The sequence below is a fragment of the Pristiophorus japonicus genome, chromosome 6, assembly GCF_044704955.1.
Source record: "Pristiophorus japonicus isolate sPriJap1 chromosome 6, sPriJap1.hap1, whole genome shotgun sequence".
NCBI lineage: Eukaryota > Metazoa > Chordata > Chondrichthyes > Pristiophoridae > Pristiophorus > Pristiophorus japonicus.
Window position 1 is genome coordinate 10,719,086 of NC_091982.1, and position 20,024 is coordinate 10,739,109.

General features: G+C 45.5%; 1 protein-coding gene across 1 annotated transcript in view; it reads right to left on the reverse strand.

The window, feature by feature from the left end:
- The window catches only part of dlg3 (discs, large homolog 3 (Drosophila)), a 779,594-nt gene that overhangs the window by 653,359 nt on the left and 106,211 nt on the right, over positions 1-20,024 (reverse strand). Inside the window, exon 3 of the mRNA XM_070882612.1 lies at positions 11,391-11,527. Within this exon, the coding sequence (XP_070738713.1) occupies positions 11,391-11,527 (137 nt within the window). The remainder of the gene's footprint in view (positions 1-11,390; positions 11,528-20,024) is intronic.

Here is a 20,024-nt window from a genome sequence, read left to right on the forward strand (position 1 = left end):
GTGCCAGGAATTAACACAACTCCGATGTGTTGCAGGGCCTGGGTGCTCGTCGAATCGCCTCTGTTTTGGATTCGGTGAGCCGAATCCCATCTGCAGCAACCCTCCTGCCCAGAAACTCTACCTCAGGAGCTAAGAACACACATTTAGACTTCTTGAGTCGCAGGCCTACCCGGTCCAGTCGGCGTAGCACCTCATCCAGGTTGTGGAGGTGTTCCTCGGTGTCTCGACCCATGATGAGGATGTCGTCTTGGAATACGATCGTTCCAGGAATGGAGTTAAGCAGGCTTTCCATGTTTCGTTGAATAATCGCGGCCGCTGATCGAATGTCAAACAGGCACCTGTTATAAACGAACACTCCCTTGTGCGTGGTGATGGTGGTCAGTAGTTTGGATTCATCAGCCAGTTCCTGGGTCATAGGCTGAAGCGAGGTCCAACTTGGTGAACAGCTTGGCGAAGAGGTCCTCCGCTCTCGGGAGCGGGTATTGATCTTGTAGGGACACCCGATTGATAGTGGCCTTGTAGTCACCACAGATCCTGACAGAGCCATCCACTTTTAGGACGGGAACGATGGGGCTCGCCCAGTCGCTGAATTCAACGGGCGAGATGATCCCCTCTCTCAACAGCCGGTCCAATTCGCTCTCGATCTTTTCCCACATCACATACGGCACTGCTCTGGCTTTGTGGTGCACTGGCCTGGCATCCGGGGTGATGTGTATCATTACTTTAGTGCCTTTGAAAGTCCCGACACCAGGTTGGAATAGTGAATCGAACTGTTGTAGGACTTGTGAGCACGAACTTCGCTCCACAGATGACATTGCGTGAATATCCCCCCCATTTCCAGTTCATCTCGGCTAACCAGCTTCTCCCCAACAGTGCGGGACCATTGCCCGGGACAATCCAGAGCGGCATTGTGTGTGAGAGCCAACATTGCACTGCCTAGCACCGGAATGATTTCTTTAGTGTAAGTCCATAATTGTGTCTCAATACGTGCTAATTTGGGTCTACTGGCTTTAAGTGGCCACAGCTTCTCAAATTGCTGAACGCCCATGAGTGACTGGCTGGCCCCAGTGTCCAGCTCCATGCGTACTGGGATACCGTCGAATAAAACCCTCATCATCATTGGTGGCGTTGTGGTGTATGAACTGTGAATATTCGCCACATGGACCCGCTGAACCTCGGCGTCCATCGATTTGCCCCAAAAGGCATCCTGCCTCAAAGAACCCTCTTCTGGTCCATCCGCCTCATATATTAGTCTGGTAGCAGACTTCCTGCACATTCGAGCTAAGTGGCCACTGAGATTGCAGTTCCTGCAGACAAACTGTTGAAATCTGCAAGATCTGGCTAAGTGTTTTCCCCCACACCTCCAGCATGAGTTAAAGTTTCCATTGTTGGGAACAAAGGGACTATGGCCAGGCATTCCGTGCTGACTGTCCCTTTTGAATGTTCTTCAGTACCCTATTAGTGGGTGTCAATGGCCCCATCCCAGGCCGCATTGTCCACTGTGATGGCGTGAATGTCCGTTCAGCCTGCCATTGCCTCTGTTGAAGTCCTACTCAGGGGTCTATTGCTGCCTGGGGAGTGTCGGACTGCCTCTGCCTGCCTGCGGGGCTCTGAGTCACATTGATGATGTTGACTCCCTGATCCATCGCCGTGTTAGAGGCAGAATTGCACACGTATATTATTTTCGTCTCTTCCTCCCCCGCCATGAAAGTTTGAGCCATCAACGCCACCGTTTCCAAGGTCAAATCCTTGGTCTCAATTAATTTGCGGAAAATTCCCGCATGACCGATGCCCTCGATAAAGAAGTCCCTTAGCATCTCCCCCCTACAGGCGTCTGTGAACTTACAGAGGCTGGCCAAACGCCGGAGGTCCGCTACAAAGCCCGGTATGCTCTGTCCTTCACGTCGGTGGGTGTAGAATCTGTGTCAGGCCATATGTATGCTACTCGCCGGTTTGACGTGCTCCCCAATCAATTTGGTAAGTTCTTCAAAGGTTTTGTCTGCTGGCTTTTCGGGTGCTAGTACGTCCTTCATGAGCGCGTAAGTCTTTGGTCCGCAGCTGATCAAAAGATGAGCCCTTCGCTTGTTGGCCGCTGCATCCCCTAGCCATTCTTTCATAACAAAGCTTTGCTGAAGCCTCTTGACAAAATCATCCCAGTCTTCCCCAACACAGTACCGTTCCTCTGTGCTACCGGTGGCCATTCTCGTGGACCATGAATTCCCGTTTCTCATCGCTAATGTAAAGTCCTTACTCTACAGCATGAAACCACATGAGGCACATTCTGGGGACAAGGTCACTCTGTGACCTTCTCTCTTTATTTACAGGACTCCAAAGATGATGACCCTGCGTGGGACCTTCCTTTTTATACCTGCGTGATCAGGTAAGGAGTGTCTCCCACAAGTTCATACCTTGTGGTCAAGGTGTGCATCTAGGCTGAGAGTATACAGTAATACAGTGGTGTTACATTGTGGTTACATACATGACATCCCTAAATCTACATAAGTGCAAAACCCAAATCTAAATAATCTGCTGGCTCTGAACACTTGATCATCTGAGTATTGCGACATACTGATTTCTAGAAAAGGCTATAAACTGAAACTTTACAAAATTTGTCACACTTTTCCAGTTACCCTTTAAGGTGAAGCTCCTGTGGTGACAGGTCACTGCAATCTCATTGGAAAGAAGGTAGGTAAACACTGGCTGGGTCCTCTTGCCCGAATCCAATAGGGTTACTACAGAAAGACAGGACATTAAACAACAACTTGTATTTATATAGCGCCTTAAACGTAATAACATTTCCCAAGGCGCTTCACAGGAGCGTTATAAACAAACTGAAACATATAAGGAGATATTAGAGCATATGATCAAAAGCTTGCTCAAAGAGGTAGGTTTTAAGGACCGTCTTAAAGGAGGGAAGAGAAGTGGAGAGGCTTAGGGAGGGAATTCCAGAGCTTAGAGCCTTGACATCTGAAGGCAATGTTGGAGCAATTAAAATCAAGGATGCTCAAAAAGCCAGAATTGGAGGAAGGCAGATATCTCTGAGGGTTGTGGGGCTGGAGGAGATTACAGAGATAGGGAGGGGCAAGGCCATGGAGGGATTTGAAAACAATGATGAGATGTTGCTTAACCGGGATCCAATGTAGGTCAGCGAGCACAGGGGTGAAGGGTGAACGGGACTTGGTGCGATTTTGGACACGGGCAGCAGAGTTTGGATGATCTCAAGTTTACAGAGGATAGAACATGGGAGGTGGGCCAAGAGTGCGTTGGAATAGTCGTGTCTGGAGGTAACAAAGACATGGATGAGAGTTTCAGTGGCGGATGAGCTGAGGCAGGGCGGAGTCGGGCGATGTTCCGTAGGTGGAAATAGGCGGCCTTAGTGATTGCGTGGATATGTGGTTGGAAGCTTATTTCAGGGGTCAAATATGACACCAAAGTTGTGAACAGTCCAGTTCAGCCTCAGACAGTTGCCAGGGAGAGGGATGGAGTTGGTGGCTAGGGAATGGAGTTTGTGACGGGGACCGAAGACCACGGCTTCGGTCTTCCTAATATTTAGGTCGAGGAAATTTCTGCTCATTCATTACTGATGTCAGACAAGCAGTCTGACAAATTAGAGAGAGTGGAGGGGTTGAGGGAGGTGGTGGTGAGGTAGAGCTGGGTGTCATCAGCGTACACGTGGAAATTGATGCTGTGTTTCCGGATGATGTTGCCAAGGGGCAACATGTAGATGAGAAATAGGAGGGGGCCAAGGGTAAATCCTTGGGGAACACCAGAGGTAACGGTGTGGGAGCAGGAAGTGAAGCCATTGGAGGTGATTCTCTGGCTACAATTAGATAGATAAGAATGGAACCAGCCGAGTCCCATCCAGCTGGATGATGGTGGAGAGCCGTCGGAGGAGGATAGAGTGGTCAACCATGTCAAAGGCTGCAGATAGGTTGAGGCTCTTGCCATTATTCACTTGCTATTTATACTTTACAACTGAACATTTGATAGTGCTTTTGTGCTATCCAATGTGAATTGGACCCAGAGGGAAAAAAATCCAGAATCTTACTAGGACCACATTAGCTGCAGGTCACTACTGATGTCCTAACCATGAACCTTCAAAAATGACATAAGATTAGAGACAGTAAGCCATGAAGGAGAAATCTAGCATCAATTTAGAATGGTTGGCGTGCAGTTCGATCATTTTCACTGCAATTGCTCTGATGATGAAGTACTGCACTGTGTGTAAATTACATAATGTGAGCTATCTTCCACTTACAGCTATTGCTTTAAATATTGAACCAAATATTTGAAACAATCTAAAAAGATCAAAAGTTGAGAACACTGTTTATTTTTCTGCAGATCAGCAGCATGCAAAAACTCGACATTACAGAGAAATTCAATTGAAAATAGCACACTTAAGAAATTAATCATGGACCAGACCACAGCACTCATGTAATATGTGGGGTGATTCTAAGATCCAATGCTCCTGTGATTGCAAAGATATGTTCCCAACTAGTATTACTCCCCACTGAGTACCACATTGTGAAATCATTCTTGCAGAGCTTAATTTAGCTTGAGGAATGATTGCTACTAGATATAAGTAAATAACCTATCTTCCTTCTTTAATTGTTCTGTTCCACATAATCCGGGACTGTTTTATAGTGCTATCTTACAGAGTGATGGGAGGGAGCCCACTGCCTGAGATAGAAACATAGAAACATAGAAAATAGGTACAGGAGTAGGCCATTCGGCCCTTCAAGCCTGCACCACCATTCAATAAGATCATGGCTGATCATTCCCTCAGTACCCCTTTCCCGCTTTCTCTCCATACCCCTTAATCCCCTTAGCCGTAAGGGCCATATCTAACTCCCTCTTGAATATATCCAATGAACTGGCATCAACGACTCTCTGCGGCAGGGAATTCCACAGGTTAACAACTCTGAGTGAAGAAGTTTCTCCTCATCTCAGTCCTAAATGGCCTACCCCTTAGCCTAAGACTGTCTCCTGGTTCTGACTTCCCCAACATCAGGAACATTCTTCCCGCATCTAACCTGTCCCGTCCCGTCCCTTCAGAATCTTATGTGTTTCTATGAGATCCCTCTCATCCTTCTAAACTCCAATATATAAAGGCCCAGTTGATCCAGTCTCTCCTCATATGTCAGTCCAGCCATCCCGGGAATCAGTCTGGTGAACCCTCGCTGCACTCCCTCAATAGCAAGAACGTCCTTCCTCAGATTAGGAGACCAAAACTGAACACAGTATTCCAGGTGAGGCCTCACCAAGGCCCTGTACAACTGCAGTAACACCTCCCTGCTCCTATACTCAAATCCCCTAGCTATGAAGGCCAACATACCATTTGCCTTCTTCACCGCCTGCTGCACCTGCATGCCAACTTTCAATGACTGATGAACCATGACACCCGGGTCTCGTTGCACCTCCCCCTTTCCTAATCTGCCGCCATTCAGATAATATTCTGTCTTCGCGTTTTTGCCCCTAGAGTGGATAACCTCACATTTATCCACATTATACTGCTTCTGCCATGCATTTGCCCACTTACCTAACCTGTCCAAGTCACCCTGCAGCCTCTTAGCGTCCCCCTCACAGCTCACACCGCCACCCAGTTTAGTGTCATCTGCAAACTTGGAGATATTGCACTCAATTCCTTCATCCAAATCATTGATGTATATTGTAAAAGAGCTGGGGTCCCAGCACTGAGCCCTGTGGCACTCCACTAGTCACTGCCTGCCATTCTGAAAAGGACCCGTTTATCCCGACTCTCTGCTTCCTATCTGCCAACCAGTTCTCTATCCACGTCAGTATATTACCCCCAATACCATGTGCTTTGATTTTGCACACCAATCTCTTGTGTGGGACCTTGTCAAAAGCCTTTTGAAAGTCCAAATACACCACATCCACTGGTTCTCCCTTGTCCACTCTACTAGTTACATCCTCAAAAAATTCCAGAAGATTTATCAAGCATGATTTCCCCTTCATAAATCCATGCTGACTTGGACCGATCCTGTCACTGCTTTCCAAATGCGCTGCTATTTCATCCTTAATAATTGATTCCAACATTTTCCCCAATACTGATGTCAGGCTAACCAGTGTATAATTACCCGTTTTCTCTCTCCCTCCCTTTTTAAAAAGTGGTGTTACATTAGCTACCCTCCAGTCCATAGGAACTGACCCAAAGTTGATAGACTGTTGGAAAATGATCACCAATGCATCCACTATTTCTAGGGCCACTTCCTTAAATACTCTGGGATGCTGACTATCAGGCCCCGGGGATTTATCGGCCTTCAATCCCATCAATTTCCCTAACACAATTTCCCGCCTAATAAGGATATCCTTCAGTTCCTCCTTCTCACTAGACCCTCGGTCCCCGAGTACTTCCGGAAGGTTATTTTTGTGTCTTCCTTTGTGAAGATAGAACCAAAGTATTTGTTCAATTGTTCTGCCATTTCTTTGTTCCCCATTATAAATTCACCTGAATCCGACTGCAAGGGACCTACGTTTGTCTTCACTGATCTTTTTCTCTTCACATATCTATAGAAGCTTTTGCAGTCAGTTTTTATGTTCCCGGCAAGCTTCTTCTCGTACTCTATTTTCCCCCTCTTAATTAAACCCTTTGTCCTACTCTGCTGAATTCTAAATTTCTCCCAGTCCTCAGGTTTGCTGCTTTTTCTGGCCAATTTATATGCCTCTTCCTTGGATTTAACATTATCCTTAATTTCCTTTGTTAGCCACGGTTGAGCCACCTTCCCTGTTTTATTTTTACTCCAGACAGGGATGTACAATTGCTGAAGTTCATCCATGTGATCTTTAAATGTTTGCCATTGCCTATCCACCGTCAACCCTTTAAGTATCATTTGCCAGTCTATTCTCACCAATTCACGTCTCATACCGTCGAAGATCAAAGATGAATAAGAATAAAATTTGTATTTACATATTGTCTTATCACTGGTCAAAACATCTCAATGTGCTTCACATAATTAATTATTTTGGAGTGCATGACTGTTATGCAGGCAGATGTGCTTAACTATGTTGTACCAGTAATGTCGCAAATACCAGTGATCAGTTAATCTGTTTTGTTTTAGTGGTTTTGGTTGAGGGAGAAATGTTGCCCAGGATATTGTGGATAATTCCATGCTATTCTTTGAATTGGGTCTTTAATGTATACCTGAGCAACTAGAGAGGGAAAGAGGACTAAATTGAATGCTCCGTCTGAAGGACAGCCTCCTCAACAATGCAGCACTCTCTAGGTACTGCACTGGAATATCGGTGGAAATTGTGCTTGGCAAGACCAGTTAAGAGACATGGGCCCCGATATTGGTGGCCTTACCGCCCACTGCCACCGGTCTCCCCTCTGTGCCAGTTTCCACTCAGGCTGCAGTGGGCGGGAGGGGAGTACCGCCGGGAACTGCCCGCTGACGGCCAAGGAGCACAAGTGTCCTCCCGCCTGTCGAGCTGCCAGATTGGTGCAGGCGGGAGTCAGCGGCAACAGGGGGAAAGACCACTGCGTGGAGGCAGGTCTAACCCCAACGGTAAGTACGAAAACCTGCAAAAAAAGATTAGTGAACATCTTTTTAAAAAAAAAAATGTTTTTACAGCGTCTTACCTGGATGGGGGTCCCCTGAAGGTGTTCATTTTTGGGGTGGGGGGGGGTTGGCGGGCAATAGTTTTTATTTTCAGCTAATCCACCCTCCCTGGGCCCGACTCCATCCTCAGCGGCATTTGGGTGGCAAGCACATATGCCGCCGAGATCGAGAGCTCCTGTCCGCTGCTGCCCAGATTGATGGCGTAAGCTGTTATTTTGCCACCAGGCAATACTGCCACCTCTTTTCGAGGGATCTTCCTGGCAAAGTACTGGAATATCGGCGGAAATTGTGCTTGCAAGTCCAGATAAGAGACATGGGCCCCGATATTGCCGGCCATCGGCGGTCCTTTGGGCAGCACTGGGGCGGGCCTTGGCTTTGACCAAGTTCGGGCCCATGTAATCCAAGGTGACACAAATCCATGGTGATAGTTGGACACACATCTCATGTAATACTTTGGTCTAGTGCTTGATGTAAGTGAGCAAAATACTCCACGTGTTGTGCTGCAGATATCTTGTGGTGATGTTTCCCTGAAGAACAGTTAGAACCGGAAAGCAGCTAATGATTGAAAGCATTGATCCCACAAGACACCAGCAGCTTCTGAACCTCTAGCTTCACTCTGTACATGGCAGTTAGCAACGTTGCACAGTCTCATTTGGATCAGGATTGACTTCACGCTCCCAGCAGGAAGCCACACTCATAGAGAATGTAGGCTACTGTGTTGTAGCCCTATCTCCCTACCCCCTAACCTACCCTAACCTACACCCCATGAAGCTGACAGATATTTACAATTTGATATAATCACTTTAATATGGGATTCATTAATATCCTTTTTATAGTTTTCCATCAATAATTCAGGCTGGGGATTTGTGTTCACAAAGTCAATGCAGCATTTTACTTAAGATTTTTAATTTTCTTTGCACTAGTGTCATTAATTTTTTATCACAATTGATGCTAGCTTTATATACTGCAATTAATCACTCAGAATTGCAACAAACTGCAGAACAGTCCTCATGTAAGCTGTCTCAAATGGTCAATTTTCCCTTTCAACACTGTAATAAGTAGTAATATTCAGGATTCGTTGCACGATACTGATGAGCAGTAACGCACTGAAAAGATCCGTCCCAAGATTAACCACCCAACTTGCATTCCTTCCATTTATAGTCCACATGCATGTTGTAAGGAATAAAGCATACCAGAGAGTAATAAGTCAAGAGATCAATAAATTCACAAGCTGTCTAACTATAAAACTGTGTGCATCAGCATTCTATTTGCAAAGTACTGCAAGCTCCTCTACTAAAGTCAGCCAGGAACACGTACCCTTAATGACAAGTCTGATCAAAGAGGGCCTCTCCCCTTTTAAAGGGGTCTGATGTATGAGTGCCTCGCCTTAATGGGTCTGATCCACTAGCCTTTTCCCTAAATGGGTTTATTATTCAAGCTGCTTCTATTAATGAATCTGATCCGAGCTTTCTCCTTTACTAATGTCAGATCTAATAAGTCAAATACACTTGTCCCATCCCTTAATAATTTCATGCACTATGCCTCCTTCTAATGGGTCCGCTCCTTGCGAGACTCTCCTTAACTAGGAACCTTATCCACAAGTGCATACATGCCAACCAAACAACTTCAAAAATGCTGACAAAGCCCAAAGAAGCTGACAATTCAAAAAACAACATACAACCAAAAAATAAAGGTTGCTGCTTCTATAGAATAAAATAAGTTAAATACAAAAGCAAAATACTGCGGATGCTAGAATCTCAAATAAAAACAGAAAATGCTGGAAACACTCAGCATGTCAGGCAGCATCTGTGGCGAGAGAAACAGAGTAAACTTTTCAGGTCGATGAGGTCATTGATCTGAAATGTTAACTCCGTTTCTCTCTCCTGACCTGCTGAGTATTTCCGGCATTTTCTGTTAAAATAAGTTACATTCCTTTTTATTACTTTTGATTCCAGGATTTTTATTCGACGAGTGTCCTGACCTCCAGAATGCAGCGGAGGGTATTAGGACCAGTATTAGCGGAAGTAGGGTAGGGGCCAGTCCAGGGCTTCAGTTGCCAGACTCGGGAGGAGTGGGACGGTGGTTAGTGGAGACATTGAAGCGGAGTTCACATTCGGCTCCCGTATCCCCTAACCGCAACCAGTACATGGCATAGTGCCAACAATCCCAGACTGCTCTGGCAGCAGGCAAGTTGTAGCAGCCTGTGGCCAAGTTATCACAAGCCTCAGCATCCAAAAGTCATCGACTACAAGCATCTTTAAGATCCACATATGAGGAACAGCAGCCTTGCGCCTGCTCTGCTCAGGGGAGCACCTTGGAGGACTGGTAGAGTTAGGAAACTTGCTTTAAAGAAAAGGATTGATCACCTGGGTGAGTTATTAATGGAAGGCATTTATTATGTTTGACATTAAGTTGATTGCCTTTATCGTATTTAGGATTTTGGTCTGCAGAGTGGTCTCATAGCAGCTTCTGCGTCTGCATGGTTAGAATGTAATTGATATAGAAGTTGAGTGAATGATTTGAATGTTCTTCAATGCAGGATGAAGACAGTGATGAAGAATGTGACAAGGACTGTTATGCAGAGGGGCTCCTTGTAACTTCTCAGGGCAGGGTATGAGAAGCTGAGTGGAATTGCTGAGATGTGATCTAATCCCTGACATCTCTTGCTGCTAGGTGCTGATGTGCCACTCCTTTATCTGCTGCTTCCTTCTCCCAGGTCGTCCTTGTCTGCTGACAACTGACAGTGTTGCTTTTCCCCATCTAGAAGCAAGAAGCAAGAATGGCTCCCATAATAAGAGATACCGAAGCTGGAAACACAGCTGGCAATCCAGCAACAGATGCTGCAATCCAATGGTCTGCAGCTGAGAGCCCCTGTTAGACTGCTTCAGGAGCTCAGCACCAATCCCGCTAGGTTTTTCTGGTGTGTTCGAGAGTGGGGACTGAAGAGGGATTTCCCATTTTCCCCCCTAAAATTGGCTTTTTTCCTGGGGTTTTTGCGTCGCCCAAGAGATGGCATGGCTGCTGGTGAGTGAGGGGTGTTGAGGATCACGATGCTCATTCGCACTATGACCAAGGCTCAATGGACCAGCTGTTTTTTTCCTATCCGTCATTTTTCTGTTTGTATGCAACGCGGCAGACACGCTGGATTCTGTGATTCATTTTTATTAAAATTCTAGGTGAGTTTTTTTTCCCCTTTACATAGAATCATAGAAACTTACAGCACAAGAGGAGGCCATTCAGGCTGTTGTACCTGCACTGGCTCTTTGAAAGAGCAGTCACACTTTGTCCAACATCCCTGTTTTTTGTCCATAACCCTGTAAGTTCCTCATCCCCAAATACCTGGCCAACTCCATTTTAAAACTACTCATTGAATCAGCTTCCACCACCTTTTCAGGTGGAATGTTCCAGATCCTGACCACGCTGAGTAAAAAAAATTCTCCTCATCTCCCCCTCTAGATCATTTGCCAACGTTTTTGAATCTATGACCTCTAGTTATTGACCCATTCGCCAGCGGGAATAATTTTTCTCTGTCTACTCTATCAAAACCTCCCATCGTCTTGAAAACCTCTATTAGGTCAACTCTAAACCTTCTCTGTTCCATGGAGAACAGTCCTAAATTTTCCAATCTCTCCTTTACATCATGTAAAGTTACAGCCAATTGATTTCTGATGAAATGGTGACACCTGAAACACGACCATAGCTGTTCTCTCTACAGATGTTGACTAACCACAAACAGTATTTTCTGTTTGTGTTTCAGATTTCCAGCAACTGCAATTTTTTACTTTGTGTACAGCCAATTGAGTTGCTCACCTCTGGGCAGAGAAGTCCAACGCTTGTAAATGTTAATGTCCTCCCCATCCCACCTGAAACCAAATTGCTTGCTACAGGTTCCTCGTCAGTAGTTTTGAGTGCAGCAAGTAAGATCACTTCATAAAATTTCTGAATATCTATAAAAAGAAAAACAGAAAATATAAATCATAAAGAACAATTTAAAAAATCTTAAAGTCCCACTTGAAGCTCTTTCCTAAACCCCTTCCCACCCCCAACATAAAACATACCTGGATAGATTTTCCTCAGCAGCGAATTTAGTTTTGGACTCGCGGTAAAACTACATTCTATCAGTCCTCATAAAACAAACTTAACTTTCCTCAGTGCACACTTGTTACATATTCCCAGGGCTAGTAACATCCCGTCTTTTGGATGAGACGTTAAACCGAGGCCCCGTCTGCCCTCTCAGGTGGACGTAAAAGATCCCATGGCACTATTTCGAAGAAGAGCAGGGGCGTTCTCCCCGGTGTCTTGGCCGATATTTATCCCTCAGTCAACATAACAAAAACAGATTATCTGGTCATTATCACACTGCTGTTTGTGGGAGTTTGCTGTGTGCAAGTTGGCTGCTGCATTTCTTACATTACAACAGTGACTACACTCCAAAAGTTTCCATTGGCTGTAAAGAGCTTTGAGATGTCTGGTGGCCATGAAAGATGCTATAAAAATGCAAGTCTTTCTTTCTTTATGGAAAGCAAGTCTGCCTCGCGGGGGGGGGGGGGGGGGGGGAGGGGGGGAGGGGGAGGGTGGGGGGGGGGGATGCAATGCTGCAGCTGAGAAGTTCATTTTATTCTCTGTAAAAATCTGTCTGACTGTAGTCTGGCTCTGTAGATGAGGAGGTGTGGATACCTACAGTCCAGGGCCGAGACTACCTATGGAGCCTGTAGATCTGACATCTCTGCGACAGTCATCCTCATACTGCTCTTCTTCCACCTCAGAACAGAGGAACAAGAGGAGGCATAGAGGACATCCTACTGGTTGCCAAAGCCCAATTCACAAGATTAAGCTTAAAATAACTTTAGTAACTTTAGTAGGGCTAACAATTCGGAGGGGTGGGGGGGTGGGGGGGTGGTGCTTTTTGCTGCCCGTTACCGGAAAAAATAGAAAAAGATGGCCACCACTCTTTTGCCAGCTGGTGACGGGTCCCGCGGTGTCCTCCATTTTTCCAGGCCCGGCAGTGCTGCCAGTAACATAAGAACATAAGAAATAGGAGTAGGCCATTTGGCCCCTTGAGCCTGCTCCGCCATTTAATAAGATCATGGCTGATCTGATCATAGACTCAGCTCCACTTCCCTGCCCGCTCCCCATAACTCTTTATTCCCAAAAATCTGTCTATCTCCGCCTTAAATATATTCAATGAGCCAGCCTCCACAGTTCTCTGGGACAGAGAATTCCATAGATTTACAGCCCTCTGAGAGAAGAAATTCCCCCTTTCAGTTTTAAATGGGCAGCCCCTTATTCTGAGACTAGGTCCCCTAATTTTAGTTTCCCCTATGAGTGGAAATATCCTCTCTGCATCCACTTTGTCGAGCCCCCTCATTATCTTATATGTTTCGATAAGGTTACCTCTCATTCTTCTGAACTCCAATGAGTATACACCCAACCTATCTTCATACGTCAAACCCCCTCATCTCCAGAATCAATCTAATGAACCTTCTCTGAACAGCCTCCAATGCAAGTATAGCCTTCCTTAAATACGGAGACCAAAACTGTACGCAGTACTGCAAGTGTGGCCTCACCAATACCCTATCTAGTGGTAGATGGACTTCTCTGCTTTTATACTCCATCCCCCTTATAATAAAGGCCAACATTCCATTTGCCTTCCTGATTCCTTGCTGTACCTGCATACTAACCTTTTGTGTTTCATGTACAAGAACCCACAGGTCCCTCTGTACTGCAGCATTTTGCAATTTTTCTCCATTTAAATTATAATTTGCTTTTCTATTTTTTCTGACAAAGTGGATAACCTCACATTTTCCTACATTATAACCAATCAGCCAAATTTTTGCCCACTCACTTAGGCTGTCTATATCTCATTGCAAATTAAATTGAGGGACAGGTGAACTTGGACCTCTGCACTGAGTTCAGCGCTGGGTTCTAAGCACGTCAAGTAAACCCAGCATAGAGCAGACTCAGAGGTGCTGTCAGCACCACTTAATAAGTGACACACATCTTTCAGGTAAGTTTGCATTTAAGCTTTTGGATTGTTTTTTTTTATTTTAATGAAGTAGTGGCTTGCTGCAATAGATGTTAATTTTTTTTAAAGTGCATAGGAAGTGCTGCTGGATGCTTGCAAGGTCACGGATGGTAAAAGGCCTCTGAGAAGACAGAAAATGCTGCAAATACTCAGCAGGTCAGGCAACATCTGTGGAGAGATAAACAGAGAAACAGAGTTCATGTCTCAGGTCAAAATGCTGCCTGATCTGCTGAGTATTTCCAGGATTTTATGCTGTCATTTCAGATTTACAGCATCCGCTCGCAGAGTGAAGAGGAAGACGCAGACGAGGAAGAAGCCAAAGAGGAGGAAACAGAAGAGGAGGAAGCAACACAGACAGCCCCTTTCTGGCCGGGATGGAATCATCCGCCTGCGGTACCAATGAACACAGCTCCAATTCCCCTTTCAACATTAGCCTCACACTTTAACTTCCTTCTGTTACTGACTATCACAACATCCTCTTGGCCATGATGCTGAAATAAAAGCCACTACAAAGCAAACTTTTTAATCCAACTTTATACATGTATCCATCGAATATGACATCAAGAAATTAACTCATTACCCTTATGCAGTCTCTGTGAGTGACTGTCATTTGTGTGTCTTTGCCTATCCTACTGATGTCACGCAGTGCCACCTCAATGGTTGCAGCATGGCTAGTGGAAGGCTGCTGACTTTCAGTGGGGCACACTGCAAATGGCCCTGCTGGTCGACCTTGAGGAGCTGAACGTTGGGAGTATCAAGTCCAGTGATGGTGCTTCTTCTTCTTCATTCTCCTTTCCCTCCTCTTGGCTAACCACTGGCTGGGCAGGCTGTATTTCATGGTTATGTGAAATGAGGAAGGCACAAGGATGGAGTTGTGGTGAGGGAGGGCAGGAAAGCAAGAGGTGCATGCGAGAAGGAGGATAACAGTATCTTGTATCCTTTCTGCCCTTCCGCTGGTCTAAGGCTTAGCCATGCCCCTGCCAAGAATGGCCAGCAGTCTCCTCCAAGGGGGCGAGGTGAGGCTAGGAGTGGGAGATGTGCCTCGTGATTGTTACAGATTGTTAGTAGTTGAGTGATTGGCGGGGGGGGGGGGGGAAGAGAGAGGGGGATTAGTGCATTGAGCAGTGTGTGAAGCTAGTGGTGCAGTGAGAAGATGTATTCACTGACCTTGACCATGAAGTCTGAGACCATGAAGCTCCTTTGGGCACTGGAGCCAGGCAGTGGGGGCAACACTGCTGGCCGTAACGGCCTTGGTGATATGGTCCCGCGTCATTCTTTCTGGAGGACCTCCTGGTCCCTGTGGTTGAGGGCTTGTCTTGCAGTGTTGACCCCTTGCACAAAGCTGGAGTGCTGCATGCGAGACCCTGGGTGACCCCCCTTCCCTGGTTTGGTGAGCCATTAGTGTCAGTGCTGAAGCACGTTTCCCATTTTTTGAAGTTCTGAAGGGAGTTTAGCTTTAAGAGCTAAAGACACCCATTTGAGACTTCTTTTCAATGTAAAACATTTTTTAAAGGCAGCAATGGCTGAAAAACTGAATTTTTTTTGACCATTTAAAATGTTTTATTAGTTCAGAAGGCATTGCCCTTTTAATGCATTGCTATTTAAATTTCCCACAATGACTAACGAACTCTACTGCCTCACTTCCAGAGGCTATTGGCAGCTGGAACGTTGCTTCTGGACGGGAACTTCAACTCCCGTGCCTGCACTAATGCCTGCAGGTGGGCGTTACATGGCAAGTCAGTGCTGGGCTGAAAATCTTCAGCCCCCAGTGCAAATTATTCTCCGCTAGCACTTTGTCCATTTTCATCGGCAACTCTCGTGGCGACCACAAATTTTTCCCCCAAGAAACTTTTAAAAAATCTTACACGGATTTAAAATATATTTAAATTAATTGAAATGCTCTTTAGAATACTTACCTGCAGCTTGCTTCGAGTCCCTTTGGGCCATCAAGTCTGCAGTACTTCTGGCCAGGACTCAATGTCTCTGCCTATGATGTGTTTTTTCCAGTTGGTATCAGCCCATCCCACCCCCCCACTGTCATTTGTGTTTGTTGGGGCAAGGTCATGGCAGCTAGATCAGACTGTCCCCAGCTTGTGGAAGGGGGAAGGAAAATCTTCGATGCACTTGTTTGGGGTGGAAATTTGGCGTGCAACTTTTCTCCCAACTCTGGGTCCCTATTCTGTCTGATTGAGTTCTATTCAATGTTACCTGAAAGTAGGTTTGTTTTTTCTCCAAAACTCTACTAGAAAATGCTGTGTAATCAGCCCGTCACCTGATACTCCCTTTAACATGGTCTTTATTGTACATTATCCCATTTAAGGATTTTGGCATCTCAGGCCTGCTTCACACTTTATTCCTCAGTCCCAACGTACATTAGTGAATGCCTCATGCTGTCCCTCACGTTCTAAAGCAGGACTCCCCTACTTTGTTTTACAGATTAGGAATGGAATGGTAACTTTTAGAAGAAGACGGCAGCCTACCTACTTTCTGGGTAGAATCTCCGTCGGGCCTCCAGAGACCCAGTAAAGCATGAATACACCTCTTAAAAATAGGTGGCATTAATTGCTGCCAGATTGGCCTGCAGTACTGCCTGAAAATGAAAAATCTTATCAATGAGTTCCACGGTTGCCTTCAAGTTTTCCGATGCCTCCCATAGGTCCTAGTGGAAAGGATGATGGCAAGGAGGGACATAAGTGGGAAGAAGATTGGCAAGACCTACATACCCCAGACCGGGAGAGAGGTAGCAGAGATGGGTCAGTTCCAGATCTGAATTCAATAGTGGAAACACTTTAATAACTCAAGGAGAGTAGCAAGGGCAAGAATGGCTCTCTATTTCTCCATAACAATAACAACTGGCAACAAGCCTTAACACCCCCTCCCCTAGCACTCTGATCAATTCTCAGTCCTGCAACACATTCATCGCCACCAATCAAGTGCTCACTTTACCACCTCTCATTCTCATGCCAAACACACATTCACCTCTTGCTTGTTGCCTTCACAGCAGACACTAATAGCATTCTGATAGCAATTTCAGAACCAGGAACTGCTCTCTGACTCGTTCCTCAGTTCACATTCCAGTCACTTGCGTTCCATTCAACACGTCTACATCCTGCTTTTTCTCTCTCTCTCAGCATATACATTACATGCAGAAGCTCTATGCATGTGGACTTTCCTTTTTAGTACCCACTAGTTAACTCACCTTCCTCTCTGCAGGACAAAATAGCACACAAATGCAAAGGAGAGGAGTAAGACCGAGGAAGGACCACCCAGCATCATGGTCCTCACTCAGATGGAGCATGAATCTCTGGAAATCAGTGACTCTTCGAAAGCGATGCGCATTGATGGCAAGGCTGGCATCGTGACTGAGCAGGGTCTTTGCTTATGACTTTTGCCCCTTCATGCACCTTGACAACATCAAACTGCATTGTGATCATCTGCTACTGTCCAGGCGAACTCTACCCTGAAGAAGATATCTTGAAGGAGGGCAATCCTCCTGACGATGCACCATCATGTGTTCCATCCTTCCCAAGCACCAGCACGGAGAGTGGCAGTCCAGGTGGGTTCGACAGTGAGTTAGAGGGGCTGTACTTGGGGGGGGCATCCAGCACAAGTGAGCAAGAGTGGGTGGTGGTGGTAAGAAGATCCAAGGGGATGTTTCACTGGACAGCAAGGTCATCTGCTGAGCACGACAGAGGTCTTGACTTAAGGGGCACAGCCTTTAAGAAGAAAGTGCTTGTGTCATATAGGCAAATAAAACAAAAGTAACTCCCTGTGTATCTCAGTGTAAAGTAATAACCACAGCCCCCTCATTGCAGTGGTCTCCATTCTGTGGCACAACTTTTCTCATTTTCTTCCATTGCTCTGGTCTTGGCAGTACTGAAGCAAGTAATCCATCAGCAGATGTTAATATAAGCTCAGCAGTGAGTGTCTCTAATTTCTGATTTTATAAGAGTGCAGCACCTGCCCAGTTTCCTGATGCTTATTTAATCAGTGCCGCACTTAACTCACTGTCAACAGACATATTTTATCCTTATAGAAATGTGCCTACTTTGAAAAGACTGTTTGACATTCTGATAGGCACCAGTGAAGATCATACATGGCTGAACTAACAGTCAGTATGATGGTCTGATACAAATTTATGCTGCCAAATTCACATGAATTCAAAATAAAATCAATATATATCCTTGCTATTTAGTAGAAATAAAAAATGTACTCTCTCATTTCCATTCAGCAAAAACGCATTTAATTGTGTTTCCCTAGTTCCTCCAGTAGTCTGGGAATGAATGGCAAGGCAGAGAATAACCCATGGGAGGTTTTCGTGAACAAATCCATAATAATACTCATTATTTTCTGAAATTCGAAGTGGAAAGGCTTTACAAAATCACAATGCTCTCTGGATAGATGTTAAAAGATGATGATGATGTCAGATGATTTCATAGCAGGCCAAATTACTCTTTTGTGAAGTCATAATTGAGGTGCTGCCTGACACAATATTGCTCTACTCATGTTTACCTGCTGTGTATTCCAAAAGGGAACAATGCCAAACAAATGTAAGTGATGGTGACAGGTCACGATTCCATGCTTGTTCCAAAAGAGGCTTGCTTTCCAGGACATACTGCTGGCTAGTAATTTCGGTCAATAAAAACTCACGATGATTAGCATAGAAATAAAATGTGTAGGTGCAACGTGTACACAGGTAGTGAAAGATAAACATTGTACAATACTGAAATAGTAAGGCAAAGTAATTGGGGGAGGGAAGGGGGCAGCCGTTGGGTCCTTTCCCCAACACGACATGCCACCCATCATCTCCAACTCGAAAGGAGAGAGAGAAAAAACAGAAGAATTAGGGAGAGAAGCAAGAAAGCAAAAAAAAAATACAAGAAAGAGAAAGAACTTGCATTTATACAGCAGCTTTCATACCTTAGACCATCCCAAATTGCTTCACAACCAATGAAGTACTTTTGAATTGTAGTCACTGTTGTAATGTAGATGGAGTGAGATACTGCAACATGGAGACAACGAAGATGGCTAAGGGGAAAGCCATATACTCTAACTTACCATTTGCAACACCACAGGAGACGTACTAATATATTTCGGCACCATAGTCACTGCTGAGCTGATGGATGGGAATTTAGTAGTAGTAATTACCGTACATGTTTTCCACAGTTGCTTTTCGTACTATTGCAGTACTCTACAATGTTTATCTTTCACTGCCTGCGTACCTGCTGCAACTACAAATTTTATTTATGAGAAAAACATTATTTTTTATCACCTGCTTTTTCCCTTTCTCCTTTATCTTTCTGTGCTCCCTCCCCAACTCGCCGACAGATGTTAGTCAGTCTGAACTGCATCCACAATTTCACATTCTCTGAACCTCGATGCTTAGTTTGTTAAGTGGGCCCACTGCGATGTACTTGTGGAGTAATTTTTCTCTTGCTGGCGGCTGCCATTTGCAGTGCAGTGATCCACTGAAGTACAGGAATTGCATCAGAGGTGAGAATGTGAAAAGGTTTCTATTTTTGCATTGAACAGAAATTTACTTTGGACAATCTGTCTACTTCAACAGTGGCCACATAGAGTTATACAACTATCACCAAAGTCTGCTGGTTAGAAATAAAAACACTTTAGTTATATTTTCAAAGCCTATATTATTTATTTCCATGAGAGATGTACCATGTACAATGAGTTCATTTATTGCACCAGAGTAAAATGCCTATGAAAGCAGTGCTCTGTCATCTGGCACCACCTTGTGGACAAAGACGTGACAGCATCAAACAGCACATTTTGAAGAAGATACTGAGAAGCACTGGGCCTAAGTGTTCAAGTACAATGTCATCATCATCATCATAGGCAGTCCCTCGGAATCGAGGAAGACTTGCTTCCACTCTTAGCATGAGTTCTTTGGTGGCTGTACAGTCCAATACGAGAACCACAGTCCCTGTCACAGGTGGGACAGATAGTTGTTGAGGGAAAGGGTGGGCGGGGAGCCTGGTTTGCCGCACGCTCCTTCCGCTGCCTGCGCTTGATTTCTGCATGCTCTCGGCAATGATACTCGAGGAGCTCAGTGCCATCCCGAATACACTTCCTGCACTTAGCGCGGTCTATGGCCAAGGACTCCCAGGTGTCAGTGGGGATGTCGCACTTTATCAGAGAGGCTTTGAGGGTGTCCTTGTAACGTTTCCTCTGCCCGCCTTTGGCTCGTTTGCCGTGGACGAGTTCCGAGTAGAGCACTTGCTTTGGGAGTCTCGCGTCTGGCATGCAAACTATCTGGCCTGCCCAGCGGAGCTGATCAAGTGTGGTCAGTGCTTCAATGCTGGGAATGTTGGCCTGGACGAGGACGCTAATGTTTGTGCGTCTGTCCTCCCAGGGGATTTGCAGGATCTTGCGGAGACATCGCTGGTGGTATTTCTCCAGCGACT